Source organism: Mytilus galloprovincialis, chromosome 8 (genome assembly GCF_965363235.1).
Source record: "Mytilus galloprovincialis chromosome 8, xbMytGall1.hap1.1, whole genome shotgun sequence".
Taxonomy (NCBI): domain Eukaryota; kingdom Metazoa; phylum Mollusca; class Bivalvia; order Mytilida; family Mytilidae; genus Mytilus; species Mytilus galloprovincialis.
The window spans coordinates 72,488,197-72,513,605 of record NC_134845.1 but is presented as its reverse complement, the minus strand read 5'-3'; the positions used below and the strand labels follow the sequence as shown (position 1 = coordinate 72,513,605).

General features: G+C 32.6%; 1 protein-coding gene across 7 annotated transcripts in view; it reads left to right on the top strand.

The window, feature by feature from the left end:
- Positions 1 to 25,409, top strand: part of LOC143042521 (protein furry-like) — a 373,316-nt gene that overhangs the window by 263,337 nt on the left and 84,570 nt on the right. For 4 of the 7 annotated variants that reach the window (XM_076214883.1, XM_076214882.1, XM_076214878.1 and 1 more), the window contains 3 exons: positions 13,011 to 13,025; positions 18,408 to 18,605; positions 20,187 to 20,293. In XM_076214883.1, the coding sequence (XP_076070998.1) occupies positions 13,011 to 13,025; positions 18,408 to 18,605; positions 20,187 to 20,293 (320 nt within the window). The remainder of the gene's footprint in view (positions 1 to 13,010; positions 13,026 to 18,407; positions 18,606 to 20,186; positions 20,294 to 25,409) is intronic. The other 3 variants (XM_076214885.1, XM_076214880.1, XM_076214879.1) reach the window with 2 other exon arrangements.

Below are 25,409 nucleotides of genomic sequence, written 5' to 3'. Positions count from 1 at the left end.
GGTCCCAAAGAAGCATTTTTCTTGGTTTTTGCACAATAACTTTAGTATTAGTTTATAGAAATCTATGAAATTTCAACACAAGGTTTATGACCACAAAAGGAAGGTTTGGATTAATTTCAGGAGTTTTGGTCCCAATGAATTTTTGGGCAAAAGGGTCCAAAATTAAACTATTTTTTTGTTTGATTTCATCAAAAATTAATTATTGGGGTTCTTTAATATGCCAAATCTAACCGTGTATTCAGATTCTTAATTTTTATACAACCGCAAAATTTGAAAAATTTTTCGTCGTATATTGCTATCACGTTGGCGTCGGCGTCGGCGTCGTCGTCGTCCGAATACTTTTAGTTTTCGCACTCTAACTTTAGTAAAAGTGAATAGAAATCTATGAAATTTTAACACAAGGTTTATGACCACAAAAGGAAGGTTGGGATTGATTTTGGGAGTTTTAGTCCCAACCTTTTAGGAATTATGGGCCAAAAAGGGCCCAAATAAGCATTTTCTTGGTTTTCGCACTATAACTTTAGTTTAAGTATGATTTTGGGAGTTTTGGTTCCAACAGTTTAGGAATTAGGGGCCAAAAAAGGGCCCAAATAAGCATTATTCTTGGTTTTCGCACAATAACTTTAGTTTAAGTAAATAGAAATCAATGAAATTTAAACAAATGTTTATGACCACAAAAGGAAGGTTGGTATTGATTTTGGGAGTTTAGGTCCCAACAGTTTAGGAATTAGGGGCCAAAAAGGGACCCAAATATGCATTTTTTTTGGTTTTCGCACCATAACTTTAGTATAAGTAAATAGAAATCTATGAAATTTAAACACAAGGTTTATGACCATAAAAGGAAGGTTGGTATTGATTTTGGGAGTTTTGGTCCCAACAGTTTAGGAATAAAGGGCCCAAAGGGTCCAGATTTAAACTTTGTTTGATTTTATCAAAAATTGAATAATTGGGGTTCTTTGATATGCCGAATCTAACTGTGTATGTAGATTCTTAATTTTTGGTCCCGTTTTCAAATTGGTTTACATTAACGTCCAAAGGGTCCAAAATTAAACTAAGTTTGATTTTAACAAAAATTGAATTATTGGGCCTCTGTGATATGCTGAATCTAAACATGTACTTAGATTTTTGATTATGGGCCCAGTATTCAGCAATAGCAAGAAATCTTCAATTGCACAGTATTGTGCAATAGCAAGAAATCTTCAATTGCACAGTATTGTGCAATAGCAAATATTTTCAATTGCACAGTATTCCACAATAGCAAGAAATATCTAATTGCACAATATTGTGCAATAGCAAGAAATTCCAATTGGATTTCAATTGGAGTTATCTTTGTCCAGAATAGTAGTTGAATCAACTTAAATCATTGTTTTATACAATATACAATGTATATTCACTTTTACTACCAACTGATAGATTAAAACAATCTTTACCATTCAGTGATAACAAGCACTTTTTTTACATTTTAATATTTTATGATGTATTTAAATGAGTAGTTATTGTTGCAAACTTCATTAGAAATTTGAATTGAGATCAGTTTTGAAATAAGGGAAAGGGGGATGTGAAAAAAAAATTGGAGGGTCAATTTTTTTCATTTCAGATTTCATAAATAAAAAGAAAATTTCTTCAAACATTTTTTTGAGAGGATTAATATTCAACAGCATAGTGAATTGCTCAAAGGCAAACATTTTTTTTTAAGTTCATTAGACCACATTCATTCTGTGTCAGAAACCTATGCTGTGTCAACTATTTAATCACAATCCAAATTTAGAGCTGAATCCAGCTTGAATGTTGTGTCCATACTTGCCCCAACCGTTCAGGGTTCAACCTCTGCGGTCGTATAAAGCTGCGCCCTGCGGAGCATCTGGTTGGTCCTGTTTTCCAATTGGTCTACATTAAGGTCCAAAGGGTCCAATATTAATCTTAGCTTGATTTTAACAAAAATTGAATTCTTACAGTTCTTTGATATGTTGAATCTAAACATGTACTTAAATTTTTATACGACCACAAAAATTTTAATTTTTCGTCGTATATTGCTATCACTCTAACTTTAGTTTAAGTAAATAGAAATCTATGAAATTTAAACACAAGGTTAATGACCACTTAAGGAAGGTTGGGTTTGATTTTTGGAGTTTTGGTCCCAACAGTTTAGGAATAAGGGGCCCAAAGGGTCCAAAATTGAATAATTGGGGTTCTTTGACATGCCGAATCTAACTGTGTATGTAGATTCTTAATTTTTATACGCCCGTCGTCTTTCAGACGGGACGTATTATGGTATACCGTTGTCTGTCCGTCAGTCTGTCCGTCCGTCCGTCCGTCGTCCACACTTCGGACAATAACTCAAAAACACTTTCACCAATTTCCATGAAACTTAAGTGAATTGTTTATATCTATTGACGTAAGCTCCCTTTCGTTTTTTTTTTATTTCAGATTTTAAGTTTTGGATTTATGGTGCTTTATTCATAAAAAAAGGGGGGATTTTCAACACTTCAGACAATAACTCAAAAAGGCTTTCACCAATGTCCATGAAACTTTGGTGAATTGTTTATATTAATTGATGTAAGCTCCCTTTCAATTTTTATAAATTTCAGATTTTAAGTTTTGGATTTATGGGGCTTTATTCATAAAAAAAGGGGGATTTTCAACACTTCGGACAATAACTCAAAAAGGCTTTCACCAATGTCCATGAAATTTTGGTGAATTGTTTATATTTATTGATGTAAGCTCCCTTTCAATTTTTATAAATTTCAGATTTTAAGTTTTGGATTTATGGTGCTTTATTCATAAAAAAAGGGGGGATTTTCAACACTTCAGACAATAACTCAAAAAGGCTTTCACCAATGTCCATGAAACTTTGGTGAATTGTTTATATTAATTGATGTAAGCTCCCTTTCAATTTTTATAAATTTCAGATTTTATGTTTTGGATTTATGGGGCTTTATTCACAAAAAAGGGGGATTTTCAACACTTCGGACAATAACTCAAAAAGGCTTTCACCAATGTCCATGAAATTTTGGTGAATTGTTTATATTTATTGATGTAAGCTCCCTTTCAATTTTTATAAATTTCAGATTTTAAGTTTTGGATTTATGGGGCTTTATTCATAAAAAAAAGGGGGATTTTCAACACTTCGGACAATAACTCAAAAAGGCGTTCACCAATGTCCATGAAACTTTGGTGAATTGTTTATATCTATTGATGTAAGCTCCCTTTCAAGTTTTATTATTTCAGATTTTACATTTCCGTGTTATGAATTTCCATTTTCATAAATTTTAGATTTTACGTTTTCTTAAGTAATAAATTTTTATACTTAAAAAAGGGGGATTTTATGAAACTTTGGTGAATATATTAATGTAACATCCCTTTTGATTTGTATATATTTCTAGTTGATCATATGAATTCATTTAAAGCATAAAAGACAAGTTAAAAGAGCAACGGGCGTATCATGCGCTAAAGCGCAGCCCTTTATTGGTCCTGTTTTCAAATTGGTCCAAAGGGTCCAAAATTAAACTTAGTTTGATTTTGACAAAAATCGAATCCTTGGGGTTCTTTGATATGCTGAATTTAAAAATGTACTTAGATTTTTTATTATTGGCCCAATTTTCAAGTTGGTCCAAATCGGGTCCAAATTAAACTTTGTTTGATTTCATCAAAAATTGAATAATTGGGGTTCTTTGATATGCCAAATCTTACTGTGTATGTAGATTCTTAATTTTTAGTCCCGTTTTCAAATTGGTCTACATTAAAGTCCAAAGGGTCCAAAATTAAACTAAGTTTGATTTTAACAAAAATTGAATTCTTGAGCTTTTTTGATATGCTGAATCTAAACATGTACTTAGATTTTTGATTATGGGCCCAGTTTTCAAGTCGGTTCAAATCAGGATCCAAAATTATTAGCTCACCTTTCCAAAAGGAAATGTTAGCTTTTGCCATCACTTGTCGTCCGTCGTCGTCTGTCCGTCGTAAACTATTTCAAAGATCTTCTCCTCTGAAACTACTGAACCAATTCAAACCAAACTTAATCTGATTGATTCCTAGGGTATCTAGAATAAAGTTTGTGTTTTAATTCCCATTTCATCAAAAAAACATGGCCGCCATGGCTAAAAATAGAACATAGGGGTAAAATGCAGTTTTTAGCTTATAACTCAAAAACCAAAGCATTTAGAGCAAATCTGATATGGCATTAAATTGTTTATCAGGTCAAGATTTATCTGCCTTGAAATTTTCAGATGAATCGGACAACCCGTTGTTAGGTTGCTGCCCCTGAATTGGTAATTTTAAGGAAATTTTGCTGTTTTTGGTTATCATGAATATTATTATAGATAGAGATAAACTGTAAACAGCAAAAATGTTCAGCAAAGTAAGATTTACAAATAAGTCAACATGACCGAAATGGTCAGTTGACCCCTTCAGGAGTTATGGCCCTTTATAGTCAATTTTTAACCATTTTCCGTAAATCTTAGTTATCTTTTACAAAAATCTTCTCCTCTGAAACTACTGGGCCAAATTTAACCAAACCTGTTGTTGGGTTGCCGCCCCTGAATTGGTATTTTTAAGGAAATTTTGCTGTTTTTGGTTATTATCTTGAATATTATTATAGATGTAGATAAACTGTAAACAGCAATAATGTAATGCTTGGGGTATACAATGTTTTTTTATACTTTCATCATAAATTATATTATGAACACGAGACAAACGAGACATTTCAGTGTGTCCACTCTTGTTTTTGCTTTTGAAGAAGATATGACAGAATCGAAGAACCATTTATATAAATTGAAAACCCAAAATAATCATTGATGGAAGATTTAAGCAAAAAATTTAAGGTGAGCGATTCAGGCTCTTGAGAGCCTCTTGTTATATTAAGTATTGTGCAATAGCAAGAAATTTTCAATTGCACAGTATTCAGCAATAGCAAGAAATCTTCAATTGCACAGTATTGTGCAATAGCAAGAAATTTTCAATTGCACAGTATTGTGCAATAGCAAGAAATCTTCAATTGCACAGTATTGTGCAATAGCAAATATTTTCAATTGCACAATATTGTGCAATAGCAAGAAATTTTCAATTGATTGGAGTTATCTTTCTTTGTCCAGAATAATAATTGAATCAACTTAAATTATTGTTTTATACAATATAGAATGTATATTCACTTTTACTACCAACTAATAAATCTTTACCATTCAGTGATTACAAGCACTTTTTTTTACATTTTAATATTTTATGATGTATTTAAATGAGTAGTTATTGTTGCAAACTCCATTAGAAATTTGAATTGAGATCAGTTTTTGAATAAGGGAAAAGGGGATGTGAGAAAAGAAATTGGGGGGGGGGGGGTCAAATTTACAAGGATAGTTAAGTGCCTTTTATGGAGGCAAAAACTTATATTTATAAAAAGGCTTTGGGTGTTTTATAAACGAAATAATAGTAAGCTAAGCTAACTTAAAAGATTACTAGAACACACCAGCGAAATCGCGCGCATATACAGCTTGTGAATTGTTGTAGAATGATTTTTTGTAAAAAATATTATGTATGGAGAATTTCATAAAAGGTATCAAAAGCCCTCTCCCTTTTCCCAAAGTGAGATATTTGTTTCATTTCTGTTAAATTCAATTATTTTCGTGTTTCTGGATTCAGACCACAATTATTCTTCTCCTTTGCTACAATGCTTTTGTTAAAAGTCAAATCAAATAAAAAATTTGCACCGTTTCAAACATGAAATAAATGTAACTGCTTATATATAGACCACTATTAATCTAATAAAATATGCTTCTAGGACAATCCATCAGTGCCTTTTCTTTTAAGAGACTTACTAACATACCAATGGTAGGATATGAATCATGTATAAATGACTAAGACTGACTCAGGTTAATTTGAGGGGTGGTCGTGGGGGGGGGGGGGGGGTCCTGATCCCGAAATCCCGGGCTTTAAATCATGAAATCCCGAGATGCAGAATTTAAAGAAATTCATATCCCGAAATCGAAAAATATATTCCTGGATTCCGTAAGGATCAATCTCCAAATCCCGAGCTTAAAAACACCTGAATCAGGGACTTTCTATACTAACATAGAAAGTCCCTGACAGAATACAGAAAGTCTCTATATATTAAAAAAGTAGTATAATCGTAATTTACATGTAGATAAACGCCGAAAATAATTCTCCTCTCTAACGAGGTATAATAATTGTGGTTCTTGCGATCTAAAAACCATGATATGGAGAACGCTATGAATGGCTTATTTATTTTTCATTTTGTTATCTATCATACGATATGTTGTACTTGTGTCACATGTTTTACTTATTTTGATATATATGCAACTGGTATGACCCCTTAGATAGTAAACGTTAACCTTTCAAAGAAAACAGTAGACAGAATACAGCAAGTCTTTATATATTGAAGTAGTATTATCATATGTAGTGTACATGTAGATAAACGCGAAAAATAAATGTTCTCTATAAGGAGGTATAATAGTTGGGGTTCTTGCGATCTAAATACCATGATATTGAGAATGCTCTGATTGGCTTATTTATTTTTCATTTTTGTTATCTTTCATATGATTTGTTGTATTTGTGCATGTTTCAAACCGGAAGTCTTATCTATGACTAAAATTCAGTGTGATGACGGAATCATAACCGGACTCCTTTTTTGCCGTTTTTCTCCCAAAATAACTCAATCTGAATAAGGCCATAGTTATTATATTTTTAGTTTTACGAAATTTTTTGACAAAACCAATGGGTAGGAGGACGGAAAAAAATAAAAAAAAAAAACTGCTGCTGCTGCTGATTTTTTTTTAATACCAACCGTCAATATCAAATTATTTTTTTTTTATTTCACCAGGAGATTTTCTACTAGTGTAACAACTATTTTTTTTTCTTGACAAGGTTTGAATTGAAAATCAATGTGCAACAACTTACTAAATCACCAAGAGCATAAATTTAGATTCTTTCATGCAGTTATGAAATAAAATTTATTTTTTTTTGCATGAAAAACACTGGGTCGGAGGAGAAAAAAAAATTAAAAATCAACATTTTTAATTTTATTTTTTTTCCTATTTGGCAAAAATTAGGGTAGGAGGGTTCGTAAAACTAAAAATAAAAAAACTACGGCCTAATCATAAGAATGGATGACAAATGCGACTATGCATGTTACTTATAGGACACAGAGGCATGATGATTGATTTATTGTGGTAGGAAGAGAAGCGACACACAAAATGAGGTCTTCTCGTTTAATAGTGTAGATGATTAGAGAAAAAAGTTTGTCTGTACTAGCCAAATTTCAAATTTAAAGTTGTTTATAAAAAATATATCATGAATGATGGTTAATTATGTTTTTTAGCTCAAGTGAGCTTTTCTCATCACTTGGCGTCTGTCGTCGTTGACTTTTACAAAAATCTTCTCCTCAGAAACTATGGGGCCAAATTTAACCAAACTTCACCACAATCATCATTGGGGTATCTAGAATATTATTATAGATAGAAACAAACTGTAAACAGCAATAATGTACAGCAAAGTAAGACCTAAAAATAAGACAACATGACCAAATGGTCAATTGACCACTTACGGAGTTATTGCCCTTTATATTCAATTTTGAACAATTTTCATAAATTTTGTAAATTTTTGTAATTTTTACAAAACATTTTCCACTGTAACTACTGGGCCAAGTTCATTATAGATAGAGATAATTGTAAGCAGCAAGAATGTTCAGTAAAGTAACATCTACAAACACATCCCCATCACTAAAACACAATTTTGTCATGAAACCATCTGTGTTCTTTGTTTAATATGCACATAGACCAAGGTGAGTGACACAGGCTAGTTTGGGTAATCAGTTATACGACACGGTTCTATTATTACCATAGGAAAACACCCCAAAAATATAAAAGTGCTCCTATCATTGGAGGAACATTACACAGTTGTGTACACACACATGGCGGCACGAAACACAAATTATGACGATCGGAAATCCATTTGACGATATCTAAACATTTTGAAATGAAGTGAAAAATATCGTGCACCACATGGGCGCTTACATTGGTCACTATATACGCCATATCTGGTTGATAAACGCTATAGGTACAGAGCGCACGTCCTTCCGGATCACTGAGTATAGAATAAATAGGTATATCTGACTTTCATCATATTTGTTAATGTATCTTTGTTCATTTATATCTGCATATGACATGGGAGTAAATTAGAATATAAATCATAACCTGGTTAATGAGTTGACATACACTATACATTGTATTTTTTTTTTTACTTCAGAGTGTTTAAAGTGTGGCATATTATAACAAAAGATATAAAACTAAATTTAAGACAGTAAATCATTGATACTGGTTTTTTTTAAATGTGTAGTACTTGTATCAAAAAGCAATATATGTAAAGTTTAATATAATAATGTTGCTGCAACTAGAAAAAGATGTTTCTCAATTGCAGTAAGAATAATTTAGAATATTTTATATACCGAAGAAAGTTAAAAAAAATATTTCATAGGTTTGAGACTGTCACTTTGTAGGAATAGCCAGGAAACACTGGTACTTTTTATACTAACCATAAAGAATTTTAAGCATATAAAGGAATCACCAGTGTCTGTCTGTCTGTCTGTCTATTTGTTTGTTCTGATTTGTGTCTAGAACATTACTTTTGTTCCATTGAATATAGGTAAATCAAGCTTGATATATGCTGATGTATCATGAGTTTGGAACATGTCATATACCATAGTTAAGTTACTCTGATCTTGAACTCGACTCAAATTAAAGTAAATCCTTGTTCAACTGGGATCTTGCTCATAATTTTTGTACCATAAAACGTTTGTTAACCAACTTAGTATTTATTTGCATCATGTGTGTAATATATTAAAGTAAGGTCACTCTGACCATGACTTTTACTTTTGACCTGGCACTGTCTGTGTGGTAAAATATTGTCTCATTTATGTTCTGTGCATAATTTTGTACTGTAGCACTTATATCAACAAAACTTTGTATGCAGAAGCAATATACTTTCAGGTAACTCTGACCTTTTATCCCTAAAATAAAACATTGCTTGATTTGTGTTCAAATAACTTTGCATGTAGAAGCATCATATTGTCACTCTGCTCTATTGACTATTATAGTAAACCATGGTCTGATTTGTGTCCAGAAGTCGGTTTCACAAACAGACTTACTACTAAGATTGATCTTAAGTATACTGAATTGTTTATGACTTACAATCAATCTTAGTTGTACGTTTGTTTGTGAAACCGACCTCAATGCATAACTTTTGTTTTATAGAACTTCAGCTGATGTATCATGGAAGGGGGAGGGGGTTATATATCAAAATAAGGTCACTTTGACATTTGTTTGATTTGTATGCAGAAACCTTGTTTTGCCTGGTCAATTTGACTTTAGATCATTATGATAGTAAAACCTTGATTTTTAACCTTTTATACTGTAAACTACTGGTTGACTAATTTTGATATGCTGATGCATGATGCAATAGGACTTTCAAGTGTGATAGTAACAAGTACAATAATAAAATAGAACACCATGGAAAATTTAAAACAGAAAGCCTCTTCTCAAATAAAAAAAATAAAAAGCTTAAATAAAGGCAACAGTAGCACGGCTGGTAATCTACACATGCAGAACATTTGATTCTGCAATGAAAACCGTGAGAGGATTTTCCGGTTGTGCTTGAGTGGAGTAATTGTCACCGCTTCAAAAGGTATGCGCATTTCTAAATCGTAATTTTCTTATTCAACTGATCAAAATATTGAAAATCGGAGAATGCTATGCTGTGGTGAATACTTTAACGAAGAGATACATGTATCATTTACTATTGTACGTGGAGTTGAACTCCTACAAAATCAGTTGCCCCACGAGAAATTGCCTAAAAAAGTGACATATAAATTTTGAAATGGTTCTATTTACAGACCTACAAGTTCAAATTTACTTTTTATTCAGTCAAATGGTATGAATGTCGTATTGGGCGGCGTGTACACTGTCCGGTGTTCATAAACATCTCAGTAAATCTAAAAAAAAACGCATATTTTCATTATGTAATGCGTGAGGGGATCGGTTCTGATTGAGGACATCGTGAATGCGTGAGGGGACGTGAAATCATATCTTCATATCCAAGCTATAAGTCTTTGAAAATTGCATAAATGTGGTTAGATAGTTAATGAAAAAAACACATTTGTGTGCATAAAAAAAAAATTATGAGAAAGAAATTTTGAAAATAATTGTGGGACGATAGGTTTTATAATAATTATGTTTTACGGAAAGGAAAAAGAAAGTAGTGTGTCAACGATTTTGTTTCTTGCTAAAAATAAAAGTTAAAAAATTTCCTATCAACCTAGTATATATATTATTACGAAAGGAGTTATCGCCCCTTAAATTGCTTATTTTAAGAAAATTAATTGTGAAAACACAAATTTCGATATTTGTTTAAATATTTTATAATATATTCATACAACAAATCACCAAGTTTTCTGTATATGAAAAAACAGTCTAACCAATAAATTTCAAATATGTGCCTAATAAAGGCAACAGTAGTAAACCGCTTGTCGAGATTCATAAATCGATTGAGAGAAAAAAACAAATCCGGGTTACAAACTAGAACTGAGAAAAACACATAAAATATAAGAGGAGAACTATACGACACAACAGAAACACAACATGAAAATGTAACACACACAGAAACAGACTATATATATAATATAGCAATGGCCATTTTCCCGACTTGACGCAGGACATTTTAAGAAAAAATGGTGGGATGCACCGCTTGTTTTCTGGCATGCCAAACCTTCCGCTTTTATGGAAATGTTAAATATAACATTTAAATGACAACATTACATGAGAGGACTACAATACAAATAAATGAGAGCACATATAGGACAGAGAAAACATAGCTAACAAATGGTACCAGGTTTTAAAAAAAATATACGCCAGACGTGTGTTTCGTCCACACGAGACTATGAAAAAAGTTCGAATGCCAAAACAAGTACATTGAAGACCAAAAGTTCCAAAAAAGTTGTGCCTAATACGGGTAGGGTTATCTGCCTGGGATAAGAACATCCTTATTATTTATAATAATTCATACTTTTGCAACCAGTATTTTTTTATAAAATGACTATAAAATAGATAAACATGCTAAAATCGAAGTGGTGACTAATTTTAGGATAAAAACGGATACATAAAACAACCCAAAACAGCACATACAAATTCACAGTCGAGTTAACCAAAGCGATCAACTCACAAAGTGACGTCGCGTTTGAATTTCTAAAAAAATTTACGCCAAATAAGATAGACTTAAGATAGAATTCAAGATAAGATTTGTAGTATTGCTATAACATTTGATAATAGAAATGAAAATTACAATATTAATTTAATCAAATTGTGGTAGTAAACTAGACCGATTATTTGCCCAAATCCACGAATTTGGAGACATATTTTAATTGGTTAGACTGTTTATTCATATAAAGAAAACTGGGTGATTTATTGTTATTTCAAAATTCTATCTCATAATTTTTCTTTATGCACACAAATGTGATTTTTTCATGAACAATCTAACCATTTAAAGGCAACTTTCAATGACTCATATATATAGCTTGTATATAAAGATATGAGTTCACTTCCCCTCACGCATTCACGATGTCCTCAATCAGAACCGATCCCCTCACGCATGACATTATGAAAATATGAGGTTTTAAAATTTATTAAGATGTCTATCGACACCGATCAGCGTACACGCCGCCCAAAACGACATTCATACGCATTGGACGAAAAAAAAGTAAATTTGAACTTGTGGGTCTGTTAATAGAGACATTTCAAAATTTAGATGTCACTTTTTTAAGAATTTCTCATGGGGCAACTGATTTTATAGGAGTTCAACTCCAAGTAGAGCAATAAGAAATACATGTATGTCTTCGTTTAAGTATTCACCACAGCATAGTTTTCTTCGATTTAGAAATGCACATACCTTTTGAAGCGGTGACAATTACTCCACTCAAGCACAACCGGAAAATCCTCTCACGGTTTTTATTGCAGAACCAAATGTTCTGCGTGTGTAGATTACCAGCCGAGAGTAGTATACCGCTGTTCAAACCTCATAAATCTATAGACAAAAAACTAAATCGGGGTAACAAACTAAAACTGAGGGAAACACATTAAATATAAGAGGAGAACAACGACACAACATTAAAATGTAACACACACAGCAACGGACTAAGCATTAGACAAAATCTGATGAGAATAACCAATATAACATCAAAACCAAATACATGAACATTGTCTGATTGTGCTTTGTATGCATATCGACCATCATTAGATCAAGATGTGGTAAAAACCAAAATCATGTCATCACCTTTACCTTGACCGATCTGGTAGTTATTTGTGTTCCAGACTTTTTTCCCAAAATTAAATCAATGGCTGAAAGTAAAAACAAAGTCTACAAAATGTCATTGTCTCAAAACATAATTTAACAGCAAAATGCATACATCAGTCCTGATATGAGGGCAGCTTTAATATTGAAATTGTACACAGAGAAAAGATGTATGGGTAAATAATTTGATGATATAAAAAAAAAAATTCTTAACAAATTGAATTTTGGGGAAATAAACGTAATAAATACATGTTATTAACAGGGAAATTTTAATTTGGAAAGATAGAAACATACTAAAGTGCCAAAAGATTATGAAACTAATTCTCAAGAAATGTAAAGAAATGCCTCAAATGGCAAACAATTAAATCCAAGTTTGCATTTATCTTACTTGTAATAATCTTACATTGATTCATTCCTAACTTAATTATTTATTGCTTTATCACCACTGTCCTATTTGATTTTCTTGTATTTCCTTGTTTGATCTGAATTGGGTTATTTTCTTTCCCATAACAAAGCATGAACAGATATACATATAGGAAATATGGCCAGTGACTTTGTTATCTTGGAAACACTATTTTCTGGTTTGATATAAAATGATACTACAAAAACTAAAGTGTAGCATGTTACTGCTTAACTAATGAATTAACCTTTTCTTTTCTCTAAAGGATTCCATGAACAAGGTAAGATGACTAGTAACTGCTTAGTACTTAACTATCTCTATTTCCAGTCTGCTTAATACTAAACTATCTCTATTTCCAGTCACGCTTTGCACATATAACAACCTTTTATTGATTATTCTAATGAAATTTTTCAGGAACATTTTTTTTCAATGAGTAAAGACTAAACCATCCAATCCACAAGTGACAAGTTTTACTTGCTGGAATTCACGAATGTTTCATTAATACAATATAATCTTTAATAAAACATAACTTACCTCTAAAAGTCTGTTTCAATTAGATTTTATCCAAATCTAAATTGTACAAGTAGATCAATAATCTTCACTATGAATGTTTTTATTTGTATGAAGTCATTTTTTGCCATGATGATTTTAGCACTAAAATCATTCATCAATGTTCAGTGAATTTTATTTTGTTATTTGCCAATGAGACAACTATCCACAAAAGACCAAAATGACACAGACATTAACAACTATAGGTCACTGTACGGCCTTCAACAATGAGCAAAGCCCATACCTCATAGTCAGCTATAAAAGGCCCCGATAAGTTTATACTTTTTGACTGTCTCTAATCATTCTAATGTACAAGTTCTATGACAAAGATTTATATGTATTATAATAGCAATAAAATTCTACTTTGCAGGCACCCAAGAAAAAAATAATCATTACCTCCTCCCTCCCAAAACCTTTCCTCTTTAACCACCATACTTTAATTGGTCCTTTTTTGACTCAATGACTAATTTTATTTGTGCAATTCATAAACTCGTATATACAACATTTTTGTCTCTCTTCATCGTTAGAAAAGTGACACGGCTTTGGTCCAATAATGTTTTAATTTGTGATTAGGTCAGTTCATGGGGAACTATTAGTTGTTGGCATGCAGCTGTTTTAGAATTTGCATATCTCATTTCAAACCCCTCCGATGACTTTGAAACTTTTCTTGATTTACATGTAATAGTTCTTGATAAGTTCAGTTTAAGGGAAGTATTTGTAGTTAATCTCTATGATATTTGATATGCAGTTGTATTAACATTGGCATTTCTAATTTCCATGGAGATTATTTTGTCTGCCCCCTTTAGTCAAGACTTAATTTAACATGTTGAACTTGCCTTTATTTAATTTTAGTAATATGAAATATTGAAATAATAGTTACCTTTGACCATGTATATACGATTTTAGGCTGTAAGTTTTCTCAATTGAATTATTTGATATTTTCATGAGGGGCCTTTTTTCCCCTCATTTTGAGGTTGTACAGTTGCTCATAATTGCTTACATCCAATTCATTTGAACTTTGGTGAATAGTTTTCTAATTGGCAATCATACCACATCTCCTTCTTTTTATATAGACATGGTTGAAGTAAATTCTGTATTATTGTTACCTTTTTCATTCACTCTCGGTGAAGAATAAGATTGTTGTTGATCAGTCAGGATTCCCCACCTGATTTTTTCAATCATGAAAATTAAATCTATTGAAGCAATGACATGCTAAAAACCTATCAATTTATCCTGGGTTTCTTATTTACCAATTTGCTTGATTATGATTTTTACAGGACAGTTGTATTTTTAAAGACAATTAATTAACAGTATAATCTACTATTTACATGTACTATCATGGCCTTTTGTCAGATTAAAACTGTTGGCTGATTAGGTGTCAATGGTGAATTTCTAAAGTTAAAAAAATCACTAAAAATTTCTGTTTAAATATTTTGTGAAAAGGCAATTGCAGAGGTTGAGTACTAATAACCCTAGATATATGAGATAACAGAAACATTATTGTTTATGGTTCTGCACACAAAAGATCCACAAGTGAAGTCTATTGTCAATGGCTATCAGTTAAAAAAAATAGGGGAATAATAATTGTTAGTGAATAGGTCAAATGAGCTTCTGATCTCTTTGGTTCCTTCTTCCATCAGTTGTCAACTCCTTGTTTGAGTTTTTACCCTTGCTTTTACTAACTTCATGAACTGAAAATCTTGCAAAATCATCATTAGACTTATTCAACTTTATAGACATTTTACTATATTTACTATAAGTTCTGCCAGGCTATCTGCTAAATAACTACTGTATACAACACAATGAAGTGATTCATAAAAAAGAAAACTTCATACAAATCATATGCCTTTGGGCAACCAGCAATCCCTTCACAACCTGTTTACTTAAATCCTTTGTGCTAAAGAATAAACCAAAAAACACACTGCCTCATGATGACGTTAATGTATTACCCTAGATGAAAAGACAAGTTGACCTTTTAACCAGTCTGTGTGTGTAAAATTCCCCTGGTTAGTTGACATTTATATGCAGGGCACTCATCAGGTAGTTAAGATGTAGTGAGATGGTCTTAAAATTTTAACCAAACTCTAAAAAAGAATATGTTCTATGACAAATCAGTTCTATTCTTCCTATAAATAAGGTGTAAGTCTAGTACAATATGTGTTTATGGAAGTTTCAGTAAAATTTTGATTGACGCCTTGCAATGATTCATTATATGTTTCTGTAATGTAATTTAAACAAATTTTATTGTTCAAAATGGCAAATGGATTAGACACAAGTTTTACAATTAGTAACGTCTTCTGTACTGTTTCCTTGTAGAGTTGAACTTAGATGCTTTGGCTTAAAGGTAGTGCATGGTGGGGCAAAGGTAGCGCTTTGTATTTCTTTGCTGATGTAAATAGAATATTTTGTCCAACTTTATAAGTAAAACAACTATGTTCTGTCCACTCATGACAGTAGTAGAAATATTCTGTAGAGGAAGTAATGTAGAAGACAGGCCAATTATCGAAAGTTTCAGGAGGCACTTTAGAACTGTTGCTTGGTAAAACATGAATATTGGATGATTTTTCACCACCAGTTAAAGCTTCTTAAGAAGATTTCATAATGCTCTCTGTTGATGTCTGTCCCCTATGTATTTTATAAACAGCGATTATCTGTGATTTTAGCTAAAACAGTTGCCCAGGTACATTGGATAAAATGGTTTGTGTAGATTTCAGACAAGTTGCACTTCTTTTCAAGTATGTCATGATAATGCCAGGCATTTGTTCTTCCACAGGGATTTTATAATACCATGTCATTTCGTTTCTACGATATTTGTCACACACTTGATTTAATAATTATAAACTTTTCATAGGACTACACAAGACAATATTCAGAATTAGTTTTTAAATAAGATTCAACATAAATAAAAAGAAGTTGAATAATTTATAAATAGGATAAAGGAGTTTGTTGTATAATATTTTAAACCTTGTGGTAGTGTATGCTATTGAAGTATATACCAATAGATAGGAGGTATTATATTCAAGTAAACCAATGGAAGGGAGTATGATATTGAAGTATACCAATGGAAGGGGTATGATATATTGAAGTATACCAATGGATGGGGGTATTGTATTGAAGTATACCAATGGATGGGGGTATGGTATTGAAGTATCCCAATGGAAGGAGGGTATGGTATTGAAGTATACCAATGGAAGGGGTATGATATTGAAGTATACCAATGGATGGGGGTATTGTATTGAAGTATACCAATGGATGGGGGTATGGTATTGAAGTATACCAATGGAAGGAGGGTATGGTATTGAAGTATACCAATGGAAGGGGTATGATATTGAAGTATACCACTGGCAGGGGTCATGATGTTGAATTATACCAATGGAAGGGGTCATGATATTGAAGTATACCAATGGAAGGGGGTATGATATTGACGTATAACAATGGAAGGGGGTATGATATTGAAGTATACCAATGGAAGGGGGTATGCTATTGAAGTATACCAATGGAAGGGGGTATGCTATTGAAGTATACCAATGGAAGGGGGTATGATATTGAAGCATACCAATGGAAGGGGGTATGATATTGAAGTATACCACTGGCAGGGGTCATGATATTGAAGTATACCAATGGAAGGGGGTATGATATTGAAGCATACCAATTGAAGGGGTATGATATTGAAGTATACCACTGGCAGGGGTCATGATATTGAAGTATACCAATGGAAGGGGGTATGATATTGAAGTATACCAATGAAAGGGGTATGATATTGACGTATAACAATGGAAGGGGGTATGATATTGACGTATACCAATGGAAGAGGGTATGATATTGAAGCATACCAATGGAAGGGGGTATGCTATTGAAGTATACCAATGGAAGGGGTATGGTATTGAAGTAAACCAATGGAAGGGGGTATGATATTGAAGTATACCAATGGAAGGGGATATGGTATTGAAGTATACCAATGGAAGGGGTATGATATATTGAAGTAAACCAATGGAAGGGGGTATGATATTGAAGCATACCAATGGAAGGGGGTATGATATTGAAGTATACCAATGGAAGGGGATATGGTATTGAAGTATACAGATGGAAGGGGTATGATATTGAAGCATACCAATGGAAGGGGGTATGATATTGAAGTATACCAACGGAAGTATACCAATGGAAAGGGTATGATATTGAAGTATACCAATAGAAGGGAGTATGGTATTGAAGTATACCAATGGAAGGGGGTATGATATTGAAGTATACCAATGGAAGGAGGGTATGATATTGAAGTATACCAATGGAAGGAGGGTATGGTATTGAAGCATACCAATGGAAGGGAGTATGGTATTGAAGTATACCAATGGAAAGGGGTATGATGTTGAAGTACACCAATGGAAGGGGGTATACTGTATAGAAGTACATGTCAGAACTAGCATGTATTAACAGTATAATAATTTGCAAAGGTGGGTAATAAATACCGCCACAATCCCCAAATCACAGAGTTGGGGAGCCACCACCCGAGAAACCGGCGACATCCCATTAGTCCGACAACCATTATTCCGACAGCCCATTACTCCGACAGCCCATTATTCCGACAGCCTATTTACTCAATAACTAAATTACAAAATGTATAAACAAACAAATATTGTACAATAAAAGATTGAAATCATCAGCATATGAAATTCAAAATTTTTAATTTAAAAAATAATACCTATAAATATAAATCTGTTAAAGAATCAAGGGAGTACATGTAGGTGGGTGGGAAATTAAAAATCTTCACTTTTCTTGAGAAAACTAAAATGGCGTCCGCTTCAGTGCAATTGCAATTGCGAGAATGCTGGCTAATCTTAAACCCATGTGAAGAGATAACATGTGCCTAATCCTCATTGGTCAATTAAATATCATTAAACAATCGTATTAGTAATTAATCTTGACCCTGATCGTGAGATGACCCCACTGATCTTTGCCTGTAAGCAAAAACTACAGACGACCCCATTCAAATTTACAGTTTCATATTACTCTTGATAAGAATAATTTCCTGACAAAAATATTTTTATGTACCATAGAATGATTTTATTTAAGTCTTGTGATTTCAGGATAATGCTTAATTAAATTATTTTGATTTCAGGATAATGATTTCTTCACTCTGCCTGACAGCAGACGACACTCTTTACAAATGTTGACACCTACAGGAAGTAATGGGCATACACAATTTGGTAGCGTTCCTGACTTGAAGTTACTTGGAGCTATGAGTCTAGCTGAGTCCCCAATATCACCTAGTGATAGTATAAGCCTGCATGAAGAGAAAATAGCTGATACTGAGGTAGTAGTAGAATTCCTTCTAATGATATGTAGAATTTGAGATAAGTTTATTTATATGAGTATGTATTTGGTTTCTATTTATGTACAACTGACTGGGTATGAATTTATACTAGAGTAATATCTCAGCTAGCCTTGTAATTTGATTAGTTCCTTTGGCAGAGGATATTTTGCAAAAAAACTCCTAAGCAATCTTATTTTTCTGTGAAACTATTCTCTTTCAAGTGAATAATTTTATTTTTATATCCCATGCAACTTCCCACACACAAACGAATAAAAGTTTAATGAGGATGTAAAATGTATATGTGCATATCCACAGGATTTTTCTTCCATTTGACTTATGTAGGAGTTAGTCCATGAATCTGGTGAGATTTTGATATTCCAGTGGCAATGTTGGAGCTTGGGATATGTGAATGTGCTCATAAAGGTTCTTTAATTGTATTATCTCAAGTTTGCTTTTATGAATTTTGTTAAATAATCTCAAAGCAACCTTACATAGAAATAGGAAAATGTGGTGTGAGTGCCAATGAGACAACTCTCCATCCAAATAACAATTTATAAAAGTAAACCATTATAGGTCAATGTACAGCCTTCAACATGGAGCCTTGGCTCAAACCAAACAACAAGCTATAAACATGACAAAGGGCCCATCTGTAAATATAAAAAAGAAGATGTGGTGTGATTGCCAATGAGAAAACTCTCCACAGGAGACCAAATGACACAGAAATTAACAACTGTAGGTTACTGAATGCCCTTCAACAATGACCAAAGTCTATTATTAATCAGTTAGCATCCGATATCTAAAGGATTTAGTATTAAGATATCATAAAAAGTAAGAGAAAAACATGACCTTGTGCAATGCTAAGGTATCTTAGGATTGTAGAGCCATGAATATACATATGTATAGAACAACAACGTTTAGTTTGCTTTTAATTTACTGATAACAAAATGTTATTTTACTTAATTTACTTATATCAATTAAAACAATATTCAAAGATATAATTAGTGTTAAAATGATAACCTTTTAGAATAAGTTTTTTTTTAAAGGATTGATAAGTTTACAAAGATCATTTCTGGATTTCTGGGCACAGTATAAAACAACATTTCTGTAAAATTTAGGATTTGATTCCCGTTTGTAATAAGTTTTCTACAAGTACAACCAAACTTCAAAACCAAATCTTTATAAGTAAGGAAGAATTTAGTAAAGGTTTTAAGTAATTTTTTACATGTATGCTCCAAATAAATAGGGCCTATAATGCAGGGTGAATTAATTTTTTACAAGGTGGATGGTGTCACTTTTATCATTTTTGAGTTATGCCCCTTTATGAAAATAAAAATTGCTAAATTTTTCGTTTCTGTTCTCTAACTTAAGTCCGCCTCAACCAAATGTTATAAGACTCATACACAATACTTATTACCACAAAACTCAGATTTTGGTAGCGTCACTTCAGTGGTGACCCTTTATAGCTTTAAATGATATGCAAACGGCGACATCATCTGTCGCCCATAGGCACATTCCCAATTTATTTTGTAAAGCTAACATCCCATAAAATATGAAAATATTTATATCTTTATATTATTGATTAAGCTGCCAGAAGAGGATGGGATGCCCAAGTTGCCATTGGTTACTTCCATTACAATCAAGTCACCAAGACTGGAGGAAAGCAGACGATCAAGTGTGTCCTCTTGTTCTACGTAAGTTTATGTCTAGTTCTTTATTATTATACGACTGCAAATGATCATGAAATATATACCTAATACAGTAACTAGAAACCCTCACATGAGAAACTGCTTGTAGAAACAATTCCATACATAGCTCTTCAATTTTGTAATTGGTTTGAATTAAGTGTCACTGATGAGTCTTATTGTATATGAAAATAATATCTGGCGTACAAAGTTGTAAGCCTGGTATCTTTAATGTGTTTTTCAAACAGTGGGTCAATGCAACTATGTCCCTCTGTTTGTCTGTCTTCAACATGTCGGACATTTCATCCCTGAGGGTTTAATCAGACCAGTAGACTGTACTTTTGTATTTACATGAAATATCATTGATATGTTTGAATTTGCCTAACCATTAATTTTAACTGATGATTGAGTTCAGGAAAAAAAGTCGGACTTTTACTTAAAAACTCTTTAACTAATTTGCATCAAACTTTGATAATCTTTAAGATAATCTCCCTTAATTTTAATAAATATCTGAAATGAAATTGAGAAGTTATTAAAACTTTAGAAAATGCCACAAGCTTATTGATGTTTTTTCATTTGATGGTACTGACTGCTGCAACAATGACATCAACAATTGTTAAGTTTTCTGCTAAAGTTAGTTTGATATGAACTACTTGTGATGTATCAGTTGTATAAGCTTTAGCATATCTCATTTCCATTCAGAATATTTGGGCTTGTCAATAGAGGTATTGATTTTGAAACTTGCTTAGTTAATACATGTATAAGTATGTGATAAGATCAGTTTAACTGCTAATGTGAGCTAGGTCAATGATATTTGGTATGCAAATTTATTGACATCTGTAAGTATCATTTCCATGGAGATTATATAGCTCCACCTGTTCTTCATATCTCATTAACTTTGAAACTTTTACATAGTTTAAAAGTTAATGTTTGTGTTTAGGTTTTTTTGTTTTGTGTTTAAAAGGAAAGACTTATAATAAGTCAATGATATTTGGTATCTATGTATTAGCATTGGCACATGTCATTTACATAGATATTGATTATTTGCCTAACTTATGTAAATGTTAAAGTATTGCTATTTTGATTTCAACATTTGCATAATCAAAATTTAAAAAAAGCAAGACATATCTCTGTGATAACAGTTTATTATCTTCCATCACTGTATTGGATACCTAAACTTCATAAGTGTCCTTACAAATATCGGTATATTGTGTTAATTGACTATAAACGACTGAAACGTTCTTTGTCACTGTAAATACAAAGATACATACAAATAGAACTAAAGACTATATAGACTAACAGTGGCGTAGCTAGGTATTCAGCCAACTGTAGACACCAATGTTAAGTTACAGAACAAGTTTAAGTTTGGTTTCACTCTGCTAATTTTTACTGAAATGATGGGCTTTGGACATTGATAAATTGTTGAAAATCACAGTTGTACAGAGTTTTTTCTAAACGCTTTCAGATATTGGGATGATTTTTAGCATGTGAGTTAACCATGATGAGTTACAGATCCAGTCTTTCTTTGGTTCCACTTTTTTTGACAAAATTAAGGGTTAAAACTTCAAAAATTATTGAAAATCACAGTTATGAAGACTTTTTTTCTATAAGACTCCAGATTTTGAGCTGAATTTTGATATGTGAGAGTACCATCATGTTTGTGTCCACATGTGTTATTGAAATTACAAATTTTTCAAATTTTTGAGACGGGACCATCCATGTCGCTTTGACACATCTAGTCTTAGATTGCCATGTAACTGGATTAATTTTCTCATTTTCTCCTAGTAGCATAATTACAAACCCTCCTTGACTTCCCCCATCAGAAAGATTACAAAAAGAAGCATCAGTATATAATAAAAGTTCTACATGTTCTCCAAGTTCCTTGAAATAAAAAGACACTGTATCATTTCTAACTTTCCTTAAAAGCTTGTTCACTCTTTTGAAGTCTTCAATAGTACTTATTTTTAACTTTGATGCTATCATAGGGATGTCAAAAGCAATATCAGGAAGAGTTTGTTTTGCAAGCCACAACAGTTGTCCAACTTTTGATCTACCGTAAGAACAGTTTGTTCGACTGATGAAAGCTGAGAATCATATTGCCTTTTTCTATCAATTGAGACTGTCTTTAAACACTTCGACATTATCTGTCTGACTCAATATTATTTTATCATCTGCATGACTCAGACCCAGTCCTAAATATTTGAACGATTCTGAAGCTTCTTTTCCGACACTGAATTTCTCTCTTATTTTCGACATAATCTCAGTTTCAAACAAATTGGTTCCTGCCAACAAAAAATCATCAACATGAACTGCAAGAACACCTGCCAGACCATTTAAATCATACCAGTAAAATACTGCTGGATCAACTTTAGATTCAGTACCATCACATTCATTTAGGGTTTTCTTAACCTTTTCATACCATTTCTCTGAAAGCCAGAGTTTTCCATTAGCATTAGCTTCTTTAGGTGGACGAAGATAAACTTTTCTTTGCGTTTTCTCCCCTTGCAGAAAGACGGTTTTAATGTCTATTGAATTGATGGACCATTTCTTTTGCATTATGATTGAAAGAATGAGTCTAAGAGATTATTTGTCACATGTAGGAGAGTTCTTCTCTATTTCATCCAAACAATCTTCTTCAAAACCTTTTGCAACAAGTCTTGCTTTCCTGTGTATTTCATTATCAGTTTCTTTTATAGTATATACCCATGTAGTGGATACATATGACTGACCATAGTCTTCAACTTCTTGATAAACATGATGTCTCTTCCAATTTTCAAGTTTAGCTTCACGAGCATCACAAAAGTCAATCTCATTGAATAAATATTCTACATTGTACCAATTCTTTTTACTTGGTGATGCTTTACCAGCTCTACTCAGAACAACTCCTTCTCGTGGAGTAGTCAGAGTATCATCACCTGGCATTTTAAAATTCACTTTTTGGTCCTTTTTTAAAAGTAATGCTTTATTACACTTAGAATTAACCTACTGTGTACTACAGAAGTTACTTGCTCATTCCTCTGTTCACTCACTGGAGTATCTTCATGATTATCATTATTAAGCTCCGAGTCACCTCCTGATCGACTTTCCTCATAAGATTCATACCCTTGATTCACAGGATTATCACTGTCTAGTTCAGAGTAACCTGCCGGACTTCCTTATTCAGATTCATGTCCTACTTCATTGTCACTTTCACCTTGTTCATTGTCTGACTGATTGTTGGCATGTGAGTTTTCCTCTTCATCACTATCATAATAAAGGACTTCATGCTCAGCCTTATTCTTGTTCAAGTTCGGAGTTTTTAGACCTTCTTTCAACGTTTCCCTCTTTTCCTGTTGTTTGTTTTTTTTTTTGTTCATCAATATCTCTTGTAACAATCCTACATTCATGCACTCTTACATTAGTTCTTCCATATCTTATAAATAAACAACAACATTGTCCTGTCCAATAATTGTACCAGGTCCTTTCCATTGATTGTCTCTAAGAAAGTATACTTTATCTCCATTTTTGAATTTCTCACCTGAGGGACGAACCTGCTTTTGAAGAGCATGCCTAATTTTCTCTGAGGATTCTGATGCTACAAATGCTTTCCTTGCCTCGTGAAGACCAACTAAGTGTTTTCCCATTGTTTTACTCATTGTTTCTCCTTCAAGAGCTAGAGGTTTATTGACTAGTGTTGATGGCAGGTTATGATTTCTTCCAAACACAATTTGATAAGGACTGTAACCATAAAAATTTACAAGACTATTTTTGGCATTCACAGCCCAGCTAAGGCCAAAAAAAAATATTGTTTGTTTACCCCCTGAAGAATCTTTCAGCCCATTGAGTGCACCTTGATTGGCTTTGTCTTTTACATATGTTCCTGTTGAAATTTTCAGATGAATCAGACAACCTGTTGTTGGGTTACTGCCCCTGAGTTGGTAATTTTAAAGAAATTTTGCTGTTTTTGGTTATTATCTTGAATATTATTATAGATAGAGATAAACTGTAAACAGTAATAATGTTCAGCAAAGTAAGATTTACAAATAAGTCAACATGACGGAAATGGTCAGTTGACCCCTTTAGGAGTTATTGCCCTTTATAGTCAATTTTTAACCATTTTTGGTAAATCTTAGTAATCTTTTACAAAAATCTTCTCCTCTGAAACTACTGGGCCAAATACTTCCAAACTTTAATTGAATGTTCCTTAGGGTATCTAGTTTGTAAATTATATCCGAAGTTATGATCTATCAACAAACATGGTCGCCATTGCTAAAAATAGAACATAGGGGTCAAATGCAGTTTTTGGCTTATAACTCAAAAACCAAAGCATTTAGAGCAAATCTGACAGGGGTAACATTGTTTATCAGGTCAAGATCTATCTGCCCTGAAATTTTCAGATGAATCAGACAACCTGTTGTTGGGTTACTGCCCCTGAGTTGGTAATTTTAAAGAAATTTTGCTGTTTTTGGTTATTATCTTGAATATTATTATAGATAGAGATAAACTGTAAACAGCAATAATGTTCAGCAAAGTAAGATTTACAAATAAGTCAACATGACGGAAATGGTCAGTTGACCCCTTTAGGAGTTATTGCCCTTTATAGTCAATTTTTAACCATTTTTGGTAAATCTTAGTAATCTTTTACAAAAATCTTCTCCTCTGAAACTACTGGGCCAAATACTTCCAAACTTTAACTGAATGTTCCTTAGGGTATCTAGTTTGTACATTGTATCCGAAGTTATGATCTATCAACAAACATGGTCGCCATTGCTAAAAATAGAACATAGGGGTCAAATGCAGTTTTTGGCTTATAACTCAAAAACCAAAGCATTTAGAGCAAATCTGACGTGGGTAATATTGTTTATCAGGTCAAGATCTATCTGCCCTGAAATTTTCAGATGAATCAGACAACCTGTTGTTGGGTTGCTGCCCCTGAATTGATAGTTTTAAGGAAATTTTGCTGTTTTTGTTTATTATCTTGAATATAATTATAGATAGAAATAAACTGTAAACAGCAATAATGTTCAGCAAAGTAAGATCTTCAATTAAGTCAATTTGACCAAAATTGTCAATTGACCCCTTAAGGAGTTATTGCCCTTTAAAGACTTTTTTCACAATTTGTTCATCATGTTGACTTACTTTAAAA